At 32.2% G+C, this 22,367-nt stretch overlaps 2 protein-coding genes across 7 annotated transcripts; both read left to right on the top strand.

Annotated features, from left to right (window-relative positions):
• The first annotated feature begins 202 nt into the window (after positions 1-202).
• On the top strand, positions 203-5,491 carry LOC137828815 (uncharacterized). Its single transcript, XM_068635530.1, has 8 exons — positions 203-447; positions 775-826; positions 1,622-1,695; positions 2,391-2,492; positions 2,959-3,102; positions 3,779-3,830; positions 4,774-4,847; positions 5,273-5,491. Exons 1-8 carry the CDS (start codon positions 320-322, stop codon positions 5,424-5,426), a joined length of 780 nt encoding a protein of 259 aa, XP_068491631.1. The 5' UTR covers positions 203-319; the 3' UTR covers positions 5,427-5,491.
• A 5,269-nt stretch (positions 5,492-10,760) lies between these two features.
• LOC137828816 (uncharacterized) lies at positions 10,761-22,099 on the top strand. Of its 6 annotated transcripts, none has more exons than XR_011083979.1 (11): positions 10,827-11,043; positions 11,300-11,351; positions 12,148-12,221; positions 12,935-13,036; positions 13,504-13,647; positions 14,351-14,402; positions 15,320-15,393; positions 15,795-15,884; positions 16,133-16,201; positions 16,291-16,321; positions 21,815-22,053. XR_011083979.1 is itself a non-coding variant. In XM_068635533.1 (10 exons), the coding sequence occupies exons 1-9, from the start codon at positions 10,916-10,918 to the stop codon at positions 16,173-16,175; spliced, it is 759 nt and encodes a 252-aa protein (XP_068491634.1). In that variant the 5' UTR covers positions 10,827-10,915; the 3' UTR covers positions 16,176-16,201; positions 16,291-16,447. The 6 variants fall into 6 exon arrangements, 4 of the variants coding, with proteins under 4 accessions (XP_068491632.1, XP_068491635.1, XP_068491634.1 ...); XR_011083978.1 differs by having other exon boundaries at positions 10,828-11,043; positions 16,133-16,217; positions 21,815-22,099; XM_068635533.1 differs by lacking the exon at positions 21,815-22,053 and having other exon boundaries at positions 16,291-16,447.
• The last annotated feature ends 268 nt before the right edge of the window (positions 22,100-22,367 follow it).

Genomic DNA, 22,367 nt, shown 5'->3' with positions numbered 1-22,367 from the left:
CCACTTGAATTTTCTTATATAAATTGTATCATATTTTTATATCCTTTTTCTTCAAATTTTCAGATTTATTTTAATATTAACAATAAAAAACGTTTTCATTACACTCCTGTATTATATTATATTTTGAGAATTTAAAATATTCATAAATTTACAATAGTACCTTATCCACCTTAATGCACGAGTCAAGAAATTCAACTGATATAACTTACTTTATGGTGTATTCACTCTTGTGTTGGTGGTCACATATAAACCACAAATCGCATCTTTGTTCTTAATTTTCTTCACTGCTATTTGCAATTGCTTCTCTCTGTGAATCTCAATGGCGAAAATTTCAGTGGCAACCGGTTTGAGAACTCTCTTCACTGTTGTGGGACTTCTCATGCTTGCTACCCTTCTTTACACTCTCTTCACCGATGGTCTTCCCTTTCGTAAAGAACTCCTCACACCGTAATCTCTCTCTATCTCATCAACACATGTTTACACCAAATTTTAGTTACTCTGATTTCTTTGCTGAATCAACACTCTTATTTCTTTAGTACCAGAATACAACGATCATAGAATTATGTTTTCATATCAAAAACACGAAAACATAAATTAATTTTTAAATATTAAAATCATTTTATGTATCTTAGTTTTTTAAAGTTAGACGAAGTTTGTTTAATTTTAATTTTTCTTGTGATTGCATTGGGAAAGTTCATGAACTTATTTTCTGTATATTAGTTCTCTGCTTTATCTCGGAATGAACAAAGTTTTCCCAAATTTTATTTGGTTCAGGTGGATGGGAGCAACTTTGATTGATTTCTATATCAACGTTGTAGCTTTGGGTGTAAGTCAACAAACTACTTGACTTCGTTAATTGCTTCAGTATTTTATTTAGACTGCGAGTGACAACACGTATTACGTTTATAATTTTAATTGAAGCTGCGATATTTTACTCCATGAGGAATCTATACATTATTTAAAGTGATTACTGCAATGAGAGAATAAACTAAAATATTTAGTGATGCTAAGATACCAACATCAGTTTTAGATAGAGAAAGGGACATGATTAATGATAAACTTTTGCAAAGAAAAGTTATTAAATTCTAATTTAAAATATATGTGCTGCACTGGATTTGTCAGTGGACTGATCTTGTGTTGAGTGAGAAATAAAGTTGACACTTCATGTCTGGTTTTAATTGTGCTAATGCGAAATTCAACTGTACAAAAGTTCAGTGCAGTTTTTTCTACTGGAAACTCATCACTTGTGCTATGTACTCTTATAATTTTTCATAGGAATTCAAGTCAAGTTGGGGAGACCTTTATAATGTATTTCCTACTTGTTTTTTTTGTGTGTATATTATGTCACTTATCTTTAACACAAATGACTCGCAATTTTCAAATTATGTGCATTTGTGTTGTTGGGTTGTTTTTGGAGAAATGACCACTTATTTCTCAGAATGTCTCATAAAGCTAACAAAAGTCTGATTGTTTCTCCAAAATAAGCTGAACCAAATATGGACTTAAAATCACTCTACTACATGCGTAATGCTTAAAAGAACTTAGCCTAATTGATATTATGTTTAAATCACTTCTCGAGCGAAGTTTCATAAGCTCTGACATGCATCGTCTGTCACATCAGATCTGGGTTGCTTACAAGGAATCAAACTTCATTAGCTCAATTCTGTGGATTGTTTTGCTTGTTTGCTTTGGAAGGTATCATTTTCTATCGTTGTTTGATTTTATTTTAATTGAATAATAATATGTAATATTGCTTCACCCAGACTGTATTAATATGTAGAACATATTATGGGAGCTATGAGCAAAAACTTTTTACAAGATCTCTACTTTTACTATGACTTTTTCCAAATTCTATTACATTATTCGTCTATAACTGTCAGACAAAATAAAAATCCAATTAGATGTCATGGTTCCTTACTTTTGGTTTAAATATAACTCTCAGTGATATATAATTGTGTGAGGAACAAGTGGTTCAAGGATCTGATGGATAATGCTAATTTCTTCATCTTTGAAATGAATTTATGTAATGCATAATAACTTTTTTCTTATGACTCATCTAAAGATTAGTTAATCTTGGTTATTTGTGTTATACTAATAGTAAGTCACATTTATCTTTTCATATTTCGTACTTAAATTTTTTCTGAGGAGAGAAGAATAGTCTACTAGATTCATTTCTTTTTATGTTTTCCTATCATTTGTTACACCTATGGAGAAGCTGGCAACAATACTCTGATTTCATAATACAAATAAAATGTTAGGGTTCCTCTCATATGTATAAAAGCTCTGATTGATTATTAGTTTCTGTGTTGTTTCTTATCTTGTTTATGGTCATTCAAAAGAATCTCAGAAATGCTAATTCATCTTTTTGGTATGTTTTTCAATTGTTTCAGCATCACTACATCTGCCTATATTGTTGTGCAATTTTTGAAGCTGTCTTCTCAAGAATCTTCACAGGATCCTATGTATTATGTTCTGTTGCGGCATCCAAACAAGTATATCTACAGAATCACTAGTAAAGAGTCGAGTTATCTCAATATTTGCCATTCTTTTTTAAATCTTGTATATTTTCTTGATCATACATAATGGTGTCACTCTAGAGTCTAGCTGTCATCCAGCTTATGCTTCTATTTTTTTAGTAATCTTCTTGGATAGTCCGTTGATTCTGAAATGTATATATTAATTTTCTTCCTTTAATCAATATGAGGATAGTTAGGTTTCTTGAGTTTGATTAACAGTTAGTGAAGCCAAAAAAATGAACCAGAGTTTTTTCTTTCTGTTGCTAAAGTTAATTGTGTTATTAATTATTTTTGTTCCATGTCCAGTAAACTATACATATATGAATAAAGGGTGTTGGATGATATGTACAGAGGCCAGGTTCATGGTCTACTTAGCTGTGTGATTTTGTGTATAAATCTTTAGATTTTCATCATCGGTTCTAATTGACTCACATTTACTTAGGAATGACACAGCACCACAAAGAAAGCATTCTTCGGTCATGATTCTAAGAATACTTTTCAGCATTTTGGGTGCCGTCATGCTTGTAACTTTGGTGTACACTCTTGTCACTGATGGTTCTCCTTTCCGAGTAGAACTTTTAACTCCGTAAGTGCTTCATATTATTTGTCAACACAAGAATGATCGAACCTTCCTATATAAGCTCAAGTTGCATGAATGAGATATGTATCTCGTGAGATGAAACATTCCTTTTTCATCTGTTTTACTGGTTTAATTACCTCATTATCACTTTATTTGTGTTATCTTCTGCATTCATCAAGTTATTCTGTTTTCAATTTTGAGGTAATAGCTTCAGTTTTAAAGTAAGTTTATCATCATGCAACAAGAACCTTCTCAAGCCTTAGAAAAACAAGTTTTTTAGGAAGCTGAGGATATATTTGCTTGATGTGTGGTAATCTTCATTATTTGAGTTTAGTGCCAAAATGCATAGTTATATGTTAACTTGATCTCAGCGTAATCCAAATACAGATAGTAAAGCAGTAACAAAATAACTTGCTCATGTAAGCAATGTATCTGATGTAACTGTAATGCTTATGCATAGAGGCGGACTACATTATTTTGAAATATACAAATCTAAGAGGTGTTTTTTGGTCTTCATTTCCTAAATTAAATATTCACCAAGACTACTTGCTGTGTCTTATTCAAGCATAGATATTTACATCTTTGCATTTGCATGCTCGTGTTAGAAAATTTTCTTTGAAGTTGCAGCTTGTCCAGTTATTTTTCATTAAAGTGAATATGATAAACTCCAAAATGTTTGCAGGTGGTTGGTAGCAACACTAGTTGACTTCTACATCAACGTTGTGGCTCTAGCAGTATGTCTACATTTTTTTTAATTTTAGCAGCTGTAAATCATACAGATGCAAATTTATTTCATAAAACAAAGAATTAAGGTTCAAGTAGGCAAAACAATTTCTAATAATATTTATATTGATATGCTTGGAATCACATTTTTTATAATAAAAAGTCTAAAACTCTATATGAAAAATTTTGTTGGTAAAAAACATATGTTTGGTCTCCCTATTCTATAATAAAATCACATCTCACTCTTATAATCTGGTTGGTTAGAAGCATTTATGCCCCATTTAAAGTTAAAGTAGGTGTATTCTCTTTGTTTACTGATTAAACAAGTATTGTTCTAGAGAATTATTCTCGAAGACCTTTTAAATGACTCTTAATTACTTTCACACATTCAAGGGCATGTATTGGTGTTACATTCTGTTAGATGTATTCAAGTTAATTGGTTTTATCCGTTCTGAGTGTATAACTATCAAACTTTCCGAACTCAGCTATTTGATTTTCTGCATTCTGTTTATTGTAGTAAGATAGGACAAGATTCAAGAGAATGTAAGGAAGTGGTCTGTTTCTTCTGGAAATCATAAGTTAATTGTGGGAAAAGAGATTTGTTTTGATTTCCTAATTTGAGGCCATTTGATTATGTAAAATTACCTGCAATGGGGTTTCTGCTTGGTTTCATTTAATGCCTACCTGAGAAGTCAGCCATCTAGATATATAAGCTACCAATTGCATTTTGGAGCTATAGCAGAAAGATTTTAATAAGTTGAGGAGTAGTAGTTTTCATTGGCAGTAGTCCTGAAAATGATCTATTTGAGCACTCTAAAAAATGTTGAGATTATCAGCGTCAAAATATTTTTGCATGCAAAGATGTTCAATTCTATAATGCTGAAGTTTAATTTCCGTAATCTTGTCTTGGATCAATTTAGGTATCCTATTCCTAATTATTCAATGCAATATCAGGTCTGGGTTGCCTACAAAGAATCTAGTTGGATTTCTGCAATCTTCTGGATAATTCTATTGATATGTTTTGGCAGGTTTGTTCTCACAATTTTAATTTTGCTCATTGGTTGGTAATTAAAACTAGTTACCATTAGAAAATACCTTTCAAGAATTTTAACTAGCCGTAGTTTTATGACAGATTCCAATTGTCAATGAACAACCGTTTAATTTTTATCTATACATTGATTTTGATATCAAAACTAGTCTTTTGGAGAAACGTGTGTATAATTTATATATTTTAATAAAAATGTGATTGTACAGTGTATTAGTGCTTATTAGTGGGATATTCCAGAAAATACACAAAATAAGGAAAGATTGATTTATATTTTTCTTGTTGAGATTATGGTAGACCTGATTACTTCTTTACTTTCATGAACGGTTTATGCCAGTTAACAACACATACACATAGACTCATACATTTTTTGTGGTTGACATTTAATTTACTTTCCAAAATTTTCAGCATTACTACTTGCTTCTACATTGCATGGCAGCTGTTTCAGATATCTGCTCAAGATCCTGCTTACCTTGTTTTAGTGCAACACGGGGACAGGCAAGCAAGCACATGGCACTCTGTTCTTTTTATTTTTGAACATTTTGTATTGGGACTGGAGTAGGCATGAAGTAATATTTTTGGGGTGGCAAAATCCTTTAACTGTTAAGAAGTTAGTGTTCTGTCTCACTGATACTGTTATCACTGGTTACCTCACTATTATAAAGTTTATCAGAATGAGCTAGAACAATAATGTGTAAAATTGAAATAGTGGTGGTTAAGGTTAACGTTTCTTCATTATGTAAAACCCAAGATTCTTGCCAAGAATTTTTACACAATCCATCAAACACTGAATCCGCTATGTCAGCCACGTGTTTCAGATGTTTATTGTCTTCATACTCATTTTTCGCAAAATTATTCTTCAGCGAGTTATCTCCTGTCGTGCTGTCTTTTCCCCATCATCAAGCTTTTGAAAAATGTTAGTTTCTGTCGTGGTGTCTTTTCATTATGTTATTATATTTTTTACCAAAACAAATTGTAAAATTAAAAAATTCTTGATATTGTAATATAAGAACGGTATAATTTTCCTAATTTATATCTAGTAGCGGAACGTAGGTGCTGCGCTTCTGTATCTTTTATTTTATCGTAGGTGTTGCGCTTCTGTATCTTTTCTTTTATTATTTATATATAATAATGTTTAATATTAAAAATTAAATAAAAGAGATTATATATATCTATTATATATTTAATAAGATTTATTAAAACTAAATCTTTAATTAAATATACAAATAATTTTTTTTTTAATAACTTTAGTAATCATATTCCAGTAATCTTTTCTCTTAATTCAATTAACAGACCAAACTTAATGCGCTTGATGATGACATATGTAAACCAATACAAAATCTTATATACAAAAACGCAATGCAGGTAAAAAAGATGAAAAAAATTAGAATGAGAATAGTGAGAAGTTTTTGATACAGAGGATATGCAAAAAAAACTATTTATATATATAGGTATAAATATTTAAAGTTTAAAATGAAATAAAAAATATAATTCCAACATGAATGTAAATTAATATATGCAAAATTATTCTGAATTTAAAAATTAATTTTAAGTTAAAACAATTTTAAAATATTTTATGCAAAAATAAAATAAATTATATGTTTATTTTTTTTAATTATATCATTAAATATAAATGAAATCATTTTAAAAGTAATTTTAGTTAAGGAGGATTACTTTCTTAAAACATGTCTCAATTTGTCTTATCCTTATTTCCCACATTACCCCTCACTATTTCAGTGACTTCACCTCATCAATGGGCCCTCACCACATTCTATATAAATCCAGCTGTTTGTGTTTCAATTTTTTTTTTCTGTTTATTTCTACACCCTGCATTTCATACCTAATCACGCTTCTCCCATGCAAACCACACAACAGAGAGACTGTTGCATAGAATTAAAGATAGTTAAATAACAAACAAAAATTAAAGAGAGAAACAAATTAACAAACAAAGATAGTTAAATAGAATCTCCCATATCATTGAAGTATTCTATGTACCTAAGCTAAAAATCAACTTATTGAGTATTGGACATTTGCAAAAGAAGGGATTCACAATCCTCTTCCAACATGGAAGATGTAAGGTCTATCACTAAGAGAAAGGCTTAATCATGGAAGTAAGAATGTACTCAAATAGAATGTTCATTTTATCTGTTAAGCCTCAATCAAATGCGATAGCTTGTTTTAATACAATTACAGAAGATTCAACTCAGTTATGACACTGTAAATATGAACATTTGGGCTTTAAAGACCTGAAGACTCTTGAGCAACAAAAAATGGTGAATGACATGCCACCACTCATGATGTGATTCCACTAGCCATATAGAGAATGATTCTTGACATTCTTAGGAATCACCTTGAGCTGGACATTATAGAAGCACTTTTCTTAGAGTTGGATCATTGTTCTAAGACAAGAACTCACCAAAAACTAGTACCAAATCCCAAACTCATTTGGATGCTCCACATATTGTCAAATTGAATCAACAAAGAGAGGTACAATTAAAGGAACCGAACAGAATTGAATAAGCAAACATTTGAACCGAACAAAAGTGTAATTAAAAGGCAAGAACAGAACATAGGTGCTGGAAAAAATAGAAAAGCCGAACCAAACAACTCAAGAACACAAGACAACATGAACAATTGAAAGAGAAGGAAGGAAGGAGAAGAGAGTGCTCATGAAGATGGAAGGATGTTGGATGATCTCGCCACTAGAAGTGTGGAATGCTCCTAGATAAGAGTGATGCCGCCACTTGAGGACTCCATTGATCCATCAAGATAAGACTAGAGAAGAAGGCTCCAAAAGCTCTCCAAAGTTCACTCAAAATTTGAGTAGAGTTTTCTTAGATTAATTCCAATCTCCAATTTACAAAGAGAGCACCTCTATTTATAGCCTAAGGTGCTGAAATGTAAGCTACACAAATTCAAAAAACTCCCTCCCAAAAAGCTTCTAGAATTTGCGCCTAAAACAAAGCATGAGGAAGGTGTGATCCTTTCTCTCACTTTGGCACCTCCTTATTTACTCCTACACCTATCTACTAACACCCCCCCCCCTAAGACTCTTAACTAAAGACTAAAAGATGCTTTAACAATAGAAGTTTCTAATGTTTCCCTCTAAGCACCTTTCTAAACAATATTTATTTAAAACTTGGCCTTGCCCTTCATGGGATGGTCTTTGGGCTTTTGTGGGCTTTGGCCTTCTTGGGCTTGGGCTTTATCTTTTGCAAAGATTAACAAGAAAAACTTTAAATGTGAAGGCGAATGATCTTGTTCTTCATTATAAAAAGTCACCTTTAGTTGATTCTCATCAACTCAAGTCCCTCTCCAAAATTTGTAAAGACTATCTAGCGAGAAAACTAACAAAGGGATCGATTTCCAAAAGAGAGCACATGGAGAGCTTCTCAAAACCTTTGGTACATGCTGGCATATGCAACCCTATTACACCCATTTCCAAAAAGGTAGCTAACTACTTTCATTGATAATTATAGTCGTAAAACTTGGATATATTTCTTAGCAGAAAAATTAGATGTTTTTTATACTTTCAAAAGCTGTGTAGAGAAAGAAACAGGTACATTCATAATGTATAAGTACTTATAGAAATGGTGAATTTACTAATTTTTGCAAGAAAAATGGTATAATGGTATAAGTAGAAATTTACACAAGTATCAATCCAATTATCCCCGAATCTTTCTTTGTCTAAATCACCATAATCTCTTCAGGATAAGGAATAACAAATCTCTATATTTTGACAAAGCAATATGTCATTCAAGGACGGGTCTTTCAACATGAAGGATAATAGGTGAACCTTAATGTCATCATTATGGATGAGAAAGAGATTATCATATTTATATAACCAATGATTTAAATTATCACCATTAAAAATAGGAAATTGGATTCTTGATGTTGTATTTTTTTGGAACGCCTCTACCCATGCAAGAATTATATTCGACTAAAGAATATTGATAAATAAGTCGTAGTCGCATCTCTTTCAAAGACTCGAGACTTCTTAGAACAGATATTGTTGATTCAGCCAATCTTACTGGTTCAGAACTGTTCTTCCATTTCTTTTAACATTCTTTAAATAACACTTCAAAATTAGTCATTGTTCTCGACATTCACTCCTCATATTGTTGAAGCATACTTTGCGGAGTATTACTTACTACGTCTACTCTCGTCAATGGAGTTTAAATCTTTTATCCTTCCACGAGGAGAACTATCTTGGGAGGCCAATTCCGTCATATATTTTAATATATATATATATATATATATATTTAATTATATAATAGAAAAAAATAAATTATTGTTTTATTTTTAATTAAAAAATGGATCAACAGATTTTGCCTTAGAAACTTGAACTGAACTGATGGACAAAATGTGTTAACCTATTCTGTAAAATTAGTGACAAACTAACCTTTTAAGTATGATTCACATTAGCAGCACCCTTGATAAACATTGATAAAAGAAAAACAATAAAAAATAAACTTGACAATCACTTTTTAAAAAATAATTAGTTATGTAGCATGGAATGGTTATTTTTTTTTAACTATTTTATAAGAGTTAATTTATATTAATCACGAAAAGAACTTCAACTTATTGTTAAGAGTTCATTCCTTTAATTTATTAAATATATTATTTTTGAACATTTATAAATCTAAAATATAATGAGCGCAAAAGATTAAGTTAAAAATATAGTAAAATGTTTAAACAATCAAATTCGTAATAATATAAACGTATGTTCATAAGCCTTTAAAAAATGAAAAATTACAGAAAAAAATATTCCAACACTATTTTTAAGACATAAATAATAATTATATCATAAAAATGTTAAAATTATACTCTCATATTGAATATATTTCGTAATATTAATTTTATGCTGCATAAAAAAAGTTTTTTTTATATTATATTAAACGAAGTTCAAGACTATAAAAATAATTAACTTAGAGTTGAAGTTTGATAAAGTTGTCATGAGAAACTCTCATACAAAATAATAACAAGCTTTTCTCATACAAAATAATAACAAGCTTGCAGACATGACATGTAAGTTGTTTGTAATAAAAAAATGTGTTTTGATCTGATTTTATATTTTTCAAGTTTAATATGTAGATAACATATTTGATTAAAAATTATAAATTTATTTAATTTTGAAAAACAAATATAATCAAATTAGTTTAATTCTATTTTCAATGATTCCAAATATATTTAAAATATTAATATTAGATTTAAGATATCATATTCAAGATGCATATTTTGAATATGAGTTCTGAATAATGATCTTACGTATATCCTATTTTAATTAGTTATATTATCATAAGTGGTGGATTTTAGGTTTTAGTAACAGTATAATCCAATATTCGAATCACGCCAATAGCAACAGCTAATGCTAATAATATAATATATCATTTTTATTATTTTGTGTACTAATATGCATACTAATTTTAATAATTATTCATCATAATAAGTATTATTTTTATCATACATATATTATTTAATTGATTAGATTTGATGACTCATAAAATCGTTGTAGATGTGCTAAAAGAAAACTTATTAAGATAAAACCTAATTCAGTCAGTTGAATTTAAGGATGGAACATCCTAATTTCAACTTTAACCTAAATCGTTTAAATATTTATTTATTTTATATTCTTTTTTTTTTCAAATAACTAAATCGCCTGAATTTTTTTACATAAATAGTATCACATCTTTTTATATCCTTTTCTTCAATTTTTCAGATTTATTTTAATATTAATAACAAAGAAAGTTTTATATACTTTTCTATTCATTATATTAATTTTGAGAATTTAAAATATTCATAAATTTACAATAGTTACCTTATCTACCTTAATTCGATGAGTCAAATTCAAATGATGTATTTACTTTATTAATTCGATGAGTCAAATTCAAATGATGTATTTACTTTATTAATTCGATGAGTCAAATTCAAATGATGTAGTTTACTTTATGGTTTATTCAGTCTTGTGTGGTCACATTTAAACCACAAATTGCATCTTTGTTCTTAATTTTCTTCGCTGTTATTTGCAATTGCTTCTCTCTGTGAATCTCAATGGCGAAAATTTCAGTGGCAACCGGTTTGAGAACTCTCTTCACTGTTGTGGGACTTCTCATGCTTGCTACCCTTCTTTACACTCTCTTCACCGATGGTCTTCCGTTTCATAAAGAACTCCTCAAACCGTAACCTCTCTCTATATTTCTTTAGTACCGGAATACAACGATCATAGAATTATGTTTTCATATCATAAACACGAAAACATAAATTATTTTTTAAATATTAAATCAATTTATGTATCTTAATTTTTTGAAGTTAGACGAAGTTTGTTTAATTTTGGTTTTTCTTGTGATTGCCATTGGGAAAGTTCATCCAATCGGTACTTATTTTCTGTATTTTAGTTCACTGTTTTCTCTCGGAATGAACAAAGTTTTGGTTCAGGTGGATGGGAGCAACTTTGATTGATTTCTACATCAACGTTGTAGCTTTGGGTGTAAGTCAACGAACTACTTGACTTCGTTAATTGCTTCAGTATTTTATTTAGACTGCGAGTGACAACACGTATTACGTTTATGATTTTAATTGAAACTGCGATATTTTACTCCATGAGGAATCTATACATTATTTAAAGTGATTACTGCAATGACAGAATAAACTAAGATATTTAGTGATGCTAAGATACCAACAGCAGTTTTAGATAGAGAAAGGGACATGACTAATGATAAACTTTTGCGAAGAGAAGTTATTAAATTCTAATTTAAAATATGTGCTGCACTGGATTTGTCAGTGGACTGATCTTGTGTTGAGTGAGAAATAAAGTTGACACTTCATGTCTGGTTTTAATTGTGCTAATGCGAAATTTCAATTGTACAACTTCCTCTGAAAAGTTCAGTGCAGTTTCTCCTGGAAACTCATCACTTGTGCTATGCACTCTTATAATTTTTCGTAGGAATTCAAGTCAAGTTGGGGAGACCTTTATAATGTATTTCCTACTCTTTTTTTTTTTTTGTATATTATGTCACTTATCTTTAAAACAAATGACTAGCAATTTTCTAATTATGTGCATTTGTTGGGTTGTTTTTGGAGAAATGACCACTTATTTCTCAGAATGTCTCATGAAGCTAACAAAAGTTTGATTGTTTCTCCAAAATAAGCTGACTAAATATGGACTTAAAATCACTCTAATACATGCGTAATGCTTAAAAGAACTTAGCCTAATTGATATTATGTTAAAATCACTTCTCGAGCGAAGATTCATAAGCTCTGACATGCATCGTCTGTCACATCAGATCTGGGTTGCTTACAAGGAATCAAACTTCATTAGCTCAATTCTATGGATTGTTTTGCTTGTTTTCCTTGGAAGGTATAATTTTCTATCGTTGTTTGATGTTATTTTAATTGAATAATATGTAATATTGCTTCACCCAGGCTAGTATTAATATGTAGAACATATTATCGGAGCAATGAGCAAAAACTTTTTACAAGATCTCTACTTTTTCTATGACTTTTTCCAAATTCTATTACCTTATTCGGCTATAACTGCCACACAAAATAAAAATCCAATTAGATGTCATGGTTCCTTACTTTTGGTTTAAATATAACCCTCAGTGCTATATAATTGTGTGTGGAACAAGTGGTTCAAGGATCTGATGATAATGCTAATTTTCTTCATCTTTGAAATAAATTTATGTAATGCGTAATAAATTTTTTCTTATGACTCATCTAAAGATTAGTTAATCTGGTTATTTGTTTTATACTAATAGTAAGTCACATTGTAGTTATCTTTTCATATTTCTTACTTAAATTTTTTCTGAGGAGAGAAGAATAGTCTACTAGATTCAATTTTTATTTTTTTTTTATTTTTTATGTTTTCCTATCATTTGTTACACCTATGGAGAAAACTGGCAACAATAATCTGATTTCATAATACGAATAAAATGTAAGGGTTCCTCTCATATGTATAAAAGCTCAGATTGATTATTAGTTTCTGTGTTGTTTCTTATCTTGTTTATGGTCATTCAAAAGAATCTCAGAAGTGCTAATTCATCTTTTTGGTATGTTTTTCAATTGTTTCAGCATCACTACATCTGCCTATATTGTTGTGCAATTTTTGAAGCTGTCATCTCAAGAATCTTCACAGGATCCTATTCAATATGTTCTGTTGCGGCATCCAAACAAGTATATCTACAGAATCACTAGTACAGAGTCGAGTTTTCAATATTTGCCATTCTTTTTTAAATCTTGTATATTTTCTTGATCAATGCATAATGGTGTCACTCTAGAGTCTAGCTGTCATCTAGCTTATGCTTCTAATTTTTTAATAATCTTCTTGGAGAGTCTGTTGATTCTGAAATGAATATATTAATTTTCTTCCTTTAATCCCTTAATCAATATGAGGATAGTTAGGTTTCTTGAGTTTGATTACAGTTAGTGAAAAAAAATGATAGAGTTCTTTCTTTCTGTTGCTGAAGTAAATTGTGTTATTAATTATTTTTTTTCCATGTCCTGTAAACTATACATATATATATGAATACTGATGATATATATAGAATCCAGGTTTATGGTCTACTTAGCTGTGTGATTTTTTGTATAATCTCTAGATTTTGATTTTCATCATCGGTTCTGATTGACTCACATTTACATAGGAATGACACAATACCACAAAGAAAGCATTCTTCGGTCATGACCCTGAGAATACTTTTCAGCATTTTGGGTGTCGTCATGCTTGGAACTTTGGTGTACACTTTTGTCACTGATGGTTCTCCTTTCCGAGTAGAGCTTTTAACTCCGTAAGTGCTTCATATTTGTTATTATTAAGCATTATTTGATGTTACTATCCTTGTTGTCAACACAAGAATGATTGAACCTTCCTATACAAGCTCAAGCTACATGAATGAGATATGTATTATTTTTGTACTTCTCGTGAGATGGAACATTCCTTTTTCATTTGTTTTACTTGTTTAATTAGGAGAAGTTTGATTACCTCATTATCACTTTATTTGTGGTATCTTCTGCATTGATCGAGTTATTCTGTTTTCAATTTTGATGTAATGGGTTCAATTTTAATTAAAGTTTATCATCATGCAACAAGAATCTTCTCAAGCCTTATAAAAACCAGTTTTTGAGGAAGCTGAGGATATATTTGCTTGATGTGTGGTAATCTTCATTATTTGATTTTAGTGCCAAAATGCATAGCTATATGTTAACTTGATGTCAGCATAATCCAAAAACAGATAATAAAGCACTAATAAAATTACTTGCTCATGTAAGCAATGTATTTGTAATGGTTATGCATAGCGGACTACATTATTTTCAAAGATGCAAATCTAACAGGATAACAGGTGTTTTTAGTCTTCATTTCCTAAATTATGCCTTGTAGATATTTACATCTTTGCATTTGCATGTTCATGTTAGAAAGTTTTCTTTGAAGTTGCAGTTTGTCCCGATTATTTTTCATTTAACTGAATATGATAAACTCCAAAATGTTTGCAGGTTGTTGGTAGCAACACTAGTTGACTTCTACCTCAACGTTGTGGCTCTAGCAGTATGTCTACAGTTTTTTAGTCTTAGTAAATCATACAAATGCAAATCTATTTCATAAAATAAAGGATTAAGGTCGTTCAAGGAGGCAAAACAATTTTAGTAATATTTATGTTGTTATGCTTGGAATCACATCTTTTATAATAAAAAGTCTAAAATTCTATACGAAAAATTTTGATGGTAAAAAATATATGTTTGGCCTCCCTATTGTTTAATAAAATCACATCTCACTCTTATAAAATTCTGCTTGGTTAGAAGCATTTATGCCCCTTTAAAGTTAAAATAGGTCTATTCTCTTTGTTTACAGAAATATTGTTCTAGAGAATTAGTCGAAGACCTTTTTAAATTACTCTTAATTACTTTCACACATTCAAGGGCATCGTAGTGGTGTTACATTCTGTTAGAAGTATTCAAGTTAATTGGTTTTATCCGTGCAGAGTGTATAACTATCTAACTTTCCGAACTCGCTATATGATTTTCTGCATTCTGCTTATTGTAGTAAGACGGGACAAGATTCAAGAGAATGTAAGGAAATGGTCTGTTTCTTCTGGAAACCATAAGTTAATTCTGGGAAAAGATATTTGTTTTGATTTCCTAATTTGAGGCCATTTGTTATGTAAAATGGGGTTTCTACTTGGTTAATTTAATGCCTACCAGAGAAGTCAAACATCTAGATATATATGCTACCAATTGCATTTTGGAGCTATAGCAGAAAGATTTTAATAAGTTAAGGAATAGTAGTTTTCGTTGGCAATGGTCCTGAAAATGATCTATTTGAGCACTCTAAATGTTGAGATAATCAACGTCAAAATATTTTTGCCTGCAAAGATGTTCAATTCTATAATGCTGAAGTTTAATTTCGGTTATCTTTTCTTGGATCAATTTAGGTATCCTATTCCTAACTATTCAATGCAATATCAGGTCTGGGTTGTCTACAAAGAATCTAGTTGGATTTCTGCAATCTTCTGGATAATTCTATTGATATGTTTTGGCAGGTTTGTTCTCACAATTTTAAAACTAATTACCATTATAAAATACCTTTCAAGAATTTTAACAAGCCATAGTTTTATGACAGATTCCAATTGTCAATGAACAACGGTTTAATTTTTAACTATACATTGATTTGGAAATGAAATCTAGTCTTTTGGAGAAAATTGTGTATAATTTATATATTTTAATAGAAATGTGACTGTACACTGCATTAGTGCTTATTAGTGGGGTATTTCAGAAAATACACAAAGTAAGAAAAGATTGATTTATATTTTTCTTGTTGAGATTATGGTAGACCTGATTACTTCTTTACTTTCATGAACGGTTTATGCCAGTTAACAACACATACACATAGACTCATACATTTTTTGTGGTTGACATTTAATTTACTTTCCAAAATTTTCAGCATTACTACTTGCTTCTACATTGCATGGCAGCTGTTTCAGATATCTGCTCAAGATCCTGCTTACCTTGTTTTAGTGCAACACGGGGACAGGCAAGCAAGCACATAGCACTCTTTTCTTTTTATTTTTGAACATTTTGTATAGGGACTGGAGTAGGCATATTGGGGGTGGCAAAATCCTTTAACTCTTAAGAAGTTAGTGTTCTGTCTCACTGAGACTGTTATCACTGGTTACCTCACTATTATAAAGTTTATCATATAACAGAGGAATGAAGGTCACCTCTATCGTTCTTTCACATTTTATAGTTTACTTAGAAACGTTAATAATTTTTTTATAACAGGGCAGAAAACAAATATATGGGGATTTCTGGTGAGGCAACATAGCAATGGTATTCAAGAACCAAAGGCATGTAAGAGGCTCATGTGGTATGTTCTAGCAGATGTGAGTGGATTGCCATAAAGCTTATGTTACGGCATTTACTTTGTTTGATAATTGCAGGAAATTAAAAAGGGTATGGGATAATCCCTGATCAGAGACAAGATCCCTTAATATGTGGATTCCAATGATTGTCTTTAATTGTGTGAATTCTTGTAATTATTGTAATGTCGTGTCGTGATACTGGGTATTAATTGTTATCTTATTTGTTGTTATCTTATTTGTTATCTTATTTGTTGTAGTGTCGTGATACTGGGTATTAATTGTAAGATTATATATTGTCAGGTTTTGACTATATATGTATATTGTAATCAACAAATTTAAATACAATATTCTTTCTCCTTTCATTACTCTTTTCTCACTTGATATCAGAGCTTTTGATCCAATTCAAATCATGACATCCGCTGCAGATTCAAAATCCCAAAATTGTCTTCCATTCACTGTATCTGTCAAGTTGGACAGAGACAACTATCCATCATGAAAATCCTTGGTGATTTCTACAGTCAAAGGTTGCAGGCTCGATGGGCACATGCTAGGAGATGGAGAAGTGCCTTCATGAATTGTAGAATTTGTTGATGATCGGCGAAAGCACAATGGAGGTTGACGTGCAAGGCCCTCCTAAGAGGTGTGGTGGCCTTGAAGGTGCATGTTAGGTAGGGAAGAAGAGTGGTTTGGCAAGGTGAGAATTGAAGATCAATAGCCTAACCTAAGAGCTTTTGGACAAGAAGTGAAATTGGCTCATATTTTGGGCAGCAATTCACTAATTATATTAATCTTGAATTTACATGACCCAAGCACCTCATTATATAGCAAGTGAGGGCTGGATTTGAACAAGAGAATTGGAGGGAAATTCAAATGAAAAAGAATTTGAAATCGGCGCCTAATTTCCACTTAGCACATGGAGCACATGAAGCATATTTAACATGTGATGGAAAACGTTTAGCACATGTTAAATATGGAACATGTGGAAAATGTGTCTTGGTTAATCATAACCGGCCTTGGTTAAAATTAGGTGTTTTAGAAATCCTAATTTAACCAAGGTTGGTTTTTAGGTGCCAAATTTCATCTAAGGAAAAATTACAAATAAAATTCTTAATATAATTTTGACAAGAAATTAAAGTCTACTCTACACTAGAGTTTTGGCCTCTTTGATCATGTATTGGGAAGTTTCTTTGTTGTCAATAGCCATATCCCAGTCTTCTTGGATCCTCTTGGCTTTAACTCTAGTGGTTGGCCCAAATCTACCCTTTGGTGGGCTTGCATGTGGCTTGTGCTTGGGCCTCTTCCGTCACTAGGGACAAAGGAGTGTCTTGAAGAATTCATAGTTTTTGCAGATTCAAGCAAGAAACCAAAACTCGCATTTGGAGATTGGCAGGCTCATGATTCACAACTCCTTGGATGGTTGATGAATTCAACGACTATTGAAATAGCAACACAATTGTTGCACTGTGAAACCTCAAAACAACTTTGGGATGAAACCCAAAGCCTAGCCGGTGCACACACAAGATCTCGAATCACCTACCTTAAATCTGAGTTTCACAGCATCTGGAAATGAGAAATGAAGATGGAGGAATATTTGGTCAAGATGAAGAATCTCGATGACAGACTTAAACTTGCAGGGAGTCCCATTTCCAACTCAGATCTAATCATTCAAACCCTAAATGGTTTGGATTCTGAATACAACCATGTGGTGGTCAAACTATCTGATCAAACTAGTCACTTGGGTTGATCTGCAGGCCCAATTACTAACCTTTGAGAGTATACTTGATCAACTGAATGGTCTTACCAAACTCTCTCTTGATGCATAAAAAATGTTGCTAATAAAATTGATTACAAAGATAACAAATTCAACACAAACAACAACGAGAGATGCTCTAACTTCAGAAGTTGGAGAGGAGGCAAAGGAAGAGGAAGAATGTCTAAACCAACATGCCAAGTTTGCAATAAGGTTAGGCACACAACTGTAAACTGTTGGTACATGTTTGATAAGTCTTATTCAAACTCAAATTATTCAGCAGACAGTGACAAACAAGGAGCACACAATGCCTTTCTAGCCTCACAAAGCGCTGCTCAAGATTATGATTGGTACTTTGACAGTGGTGCAAGCAATCATGTGACACACCAAACTGAAAAATTTGAGGATCTAGCAGATCATTGTGGTAAGAACTCGTTAATAGTTGGAAGTGGTGAGAAATTGTAGATTGTTGCCACAAGTTCCTCAAAACTAAACTCACTCAACTTACATGATGTCTTATATGTGCCCAACATTACAAAAAATCTATTAAGTGTGTCAAAATTAACTGTTGACAATAACATTCTTGTTGAGTTTGATGCAAATTGTTGCTTTGTGAAGGACAAGTTAACTCGGAAGCCAATTTTAAAAGGGACACTTAAAGATGGCTTGTATCAACTCTCAAGGACTGAAAGGGACTCGTGTGCTTATGTATCTGTCAAGGAGAGTTGACATAGAAGGCTTGGTCATCCAAATAATACAGTCCTAGATAGATTCTTGAAAAGTTGTAATGTGAAATTATCACTTAGAGATCATTTTAACTTTTGTGAGGCTTGTCAATATGGCAAAATGCATTTTTTACCCTTCAAAACATTCCTCTCATGCCAAGGAAATCCTTGAATTAGTTCATACTGTTGTCTGGGATCCTGCACCAATAATATCTTCTTCTGGTTTCAAATATTATGTTCACTTCATTGATGATTTTAGTAGATTTACTTGGATTTATCCTCTGAAACAGATATCGGATACTGTACAAACCTTTATTCAATTTTAGAACATGGTAGAAAGTTTTTTTAACAAGAGAATTAAGACAATCCAATGTGATGGTGGTAGTGAATACAAAGTTGTGCAAAATCGTGCAATAGAAGTATGCAATTCAGAATGTCATGCCCTTACACATCACAACAAAATGGTAAAGCTGAGAGAAAACACAGACACATTGCTGAATTTGGCTTGACATTGCTAGCACAAGCCAAAATGCCCTTACATTTTTTGTGGGAAGCTTTCTCCACAACAATTTATCTCATAAACAGATTGCTCTCTCTAGTCACTCAAAATGAAAGCCCTTACTCATTGCTTTTTCAAAAGGAACCTAACTACAATTCCTTAAAACCCTTTGGGTGTGCTTGCTATCCCTGTCTTAAACCCTATAATTAGCACAAACTACAATTCCACACAACCAGATGTGTGTTCTTGGGGTATAGTAACTCTCACAAAGGATACAAATGCATAAATTCTCATGGAAGAATCTTCACTTCAAGACATGTTGTTTTCAATGAAGAACATTTTCCATTCCATGATGGGTTTCTTAATACAAGAAGTCCCTTGAAAACACTAACTGAGAGTTCATCTCCCCCTTTTTCTTTGCATACTACAGGTAACCCACATATTGGAGCAGCCACACTTCCAGATGATAACAATCTTGGTGATGAACAAGAACAACCAATCCAACTGAGAGTGCAGTTAATTTTAGCAGAGATTAGGCTGCAAATAATTCAACAAGGAGCAGTCCAATTTTTGAAAATAATTCACCAAACAACATTCAAATTCCTGATCTCACAGAAACAGTTGCTGGAGATCACCAAGATTTTGTTGAACCAAACATCAACACTCATTGGACCAGGAGCAAAGCTGAAATGCATAAGGCAAAGAAGCCATGTGTCGGGTTTGTTGAAACTACCACAGATGAGAAGGAACCAGAAAATGTCACAGAAGCACTCAAGACCACAGTGAAAAGAAGTTATGGAAAAAAGAGTATCAGGCACTCATGTCAAATCAAACTTGGCTCTTGGTACCATATCAAGGCCAAAAACTCTTCTGATTTTGGCCAGCCATCGGGAAGACCAGCAAAAGCAACTTCCAAGTCAGCGGGTATTAGCCTGACAGCCCGACCTCACTCAGGAACATCATTGGTTCTAAATGGGTCTTCAAGACCAAGTACAAAGCAGATAGAACAATTGAAAGGAGAAATGTAAGATTAGTAGCAAAAGGATTTCAACAAGCAACTGGATTGGACTATGAAGAGACCTTCAGTCCAGTTGTCAAGGCCAGTACAGTTCGGATCATACTCTCAATTGCAGTACACCTCAATTAGGAGGTCAAATAGCTAGACATAAACAATGCATTTCTTAATGGCTATCTCAAAGAAACTGTGTTTATGCATCAACTAGAAGGATTTGTAGACTCAACTAAATCTGAACATGTTTGCAAGTTATCCAGGGCAATTTATGGATTGAAATAGGCTCCAAGAGTCTGGTTTGATAGCCTAAAAAATGCCTTAGTCAGCTGGGGTTTCAAGAACACATAAAGTGATTCCTCACTATTCACTTCAAGAGGTACAAATTACATTAACTTCCTACTTATATAAGTGAATGATATAATTATCACAGGGAACAACACCAAGTTCTTGGAATCCTTCATCAAACAACTCAATGATGTGTTTTCACTTAAAGATCTTGGTCCACTACACTACTTCTTAGGCATAGAAGTTCAAAGAGATGCATCTGGCATGTACTTGAAGCAATCAAAATACATAGGAGACATTATGAGAAAATTCAAAATGGAAAATACTTCATCTTGTCCAACACCTATGATAACCAGCAAGCAGTTTACAACTGAAGGGGAGAAATTACAAGACCCAACCATATTCAGACAAGCTATAGGAGCTTTGCAATACTTAATAAACACAAGACTCGATATAGCATTCTCAGTTAACAAGCTCAACCAATTCATGAGCTCTCCCACTATAGATCACTGGCGAGGCATAAAAAGAATATTGAGATATCTTCAAGGTACCATTCAACACTGCCTACACATCAAACCATCAACTGACTTGGACTTGGTAGGATTCTCAGATGCAGACTGGGCAACAAGTGTGGATGATAGAAAATCTATGGCTGGTCAATGTGTCTTCCTTGGTGAAACACTTGTTTCTTGGTCTTCGAGGAAGCAAAAGGTAGTCTCAAGATCCAGTACAGAGTCAGAATATAGAGCATTGGCTGACTTAGCTACTGAAATAACATGGACTCGTTCACTTCTTGCTGAATTGAAACTCTCCCTGCCAAGAAAACCAACATTGTGGTGTGATAACTTGAGAGTGCTAAGGCACTAGCTTCAAATCCAGTTATGCATACTCGATCCAAACACATTGAAATTGATGTGCACTACATCAGAGACCAAGTACTGCAAAATGAGATTGTTGTAGCCTATGTTCCATCAGTTGATCAAATAGCTGACTGTCTCACTAAAGCATTAACTCATACACGATTCAGCCAACTCAGAGACAAACTTGGGGTGACTCCCTCACCCATCAATTTGAAAGGGGAAATTAAAGACAAGATCTCTTAATATGTGGATTCCAATGATTACCTTTGATTGTGTTAATCCTTGTAATTATTGTAATTATCAATCAATGGTTATCAGCATTGATTGTTACCTTATTTGTTGTAGTGTCGTGATACCGAGTTTTAATTGTAGGATTATATACTGTCAGGTTTTGACTATAGATGTATATTGTAATCAACAAATTAAATACAATATTCTTTCACCTTTCATTACTCTTTTCTCACTCCCTGAACAGATATTGTAACACCAGAAGACAAAATTAAATTACTATACTAGTGCCATAGATGTAGTTTGGAGATCATCACTTCTGTCAACACTACTGTCGGGTGGACGATGTCGTTCTTCAAGCAGTAACTGTAGACTTATACTTTCTTGTCTCATAAATGCTCAATTTTTTCCTCTGTATAACGCTATAGTTGTAATTAATTATAAAGTTTAAATGTCAGAATCAGAGAAAAATGTTCAGATCACTAGTATCTATTCTTTTGTTAATTGCATGAATATCCATTTATTTAATTCTATGGCACTTCCTGTTAAGTGATTCAGATTGTAACTGTACACTCATATATAGGTCAAAAGGTCATTTCTTGATAGTTGTCGATTTATTGTTCGGCAACTTTAACGTTTCTATAACTGTCACTAATTTGAATCATGTTTTTTCTTTCCTGGGGCAAGTAGCATTTCACATGAATGAGCTGGAATAATAATGTGTAAAATTGAAATAGTGGTGGTTAAGGTTAACATTTCTTCATTACGTAAAACCCAAGATTCTTGCCAAGAATTT

Source organism: Phaseolus vulgaris, chromosome 7 (genome assembly GCF_000499845.2).
Source record: "Phaseolus vulgaris cultivar G19833 chromosome 7, P. vulgaris v2.0, whole genome shotgun sequence".
NCBI classification, from domain to species: domain Eukaryota; kingdom Viridiplantae; phylum Streptophyta; class Magnoliopsida; order Fabales; family Fabaceae; genus Phaseolus; species Phaseolus vulgaris.
This window is presented reverse-complemented; position numbering and strand designations above follow the sequence as displayed.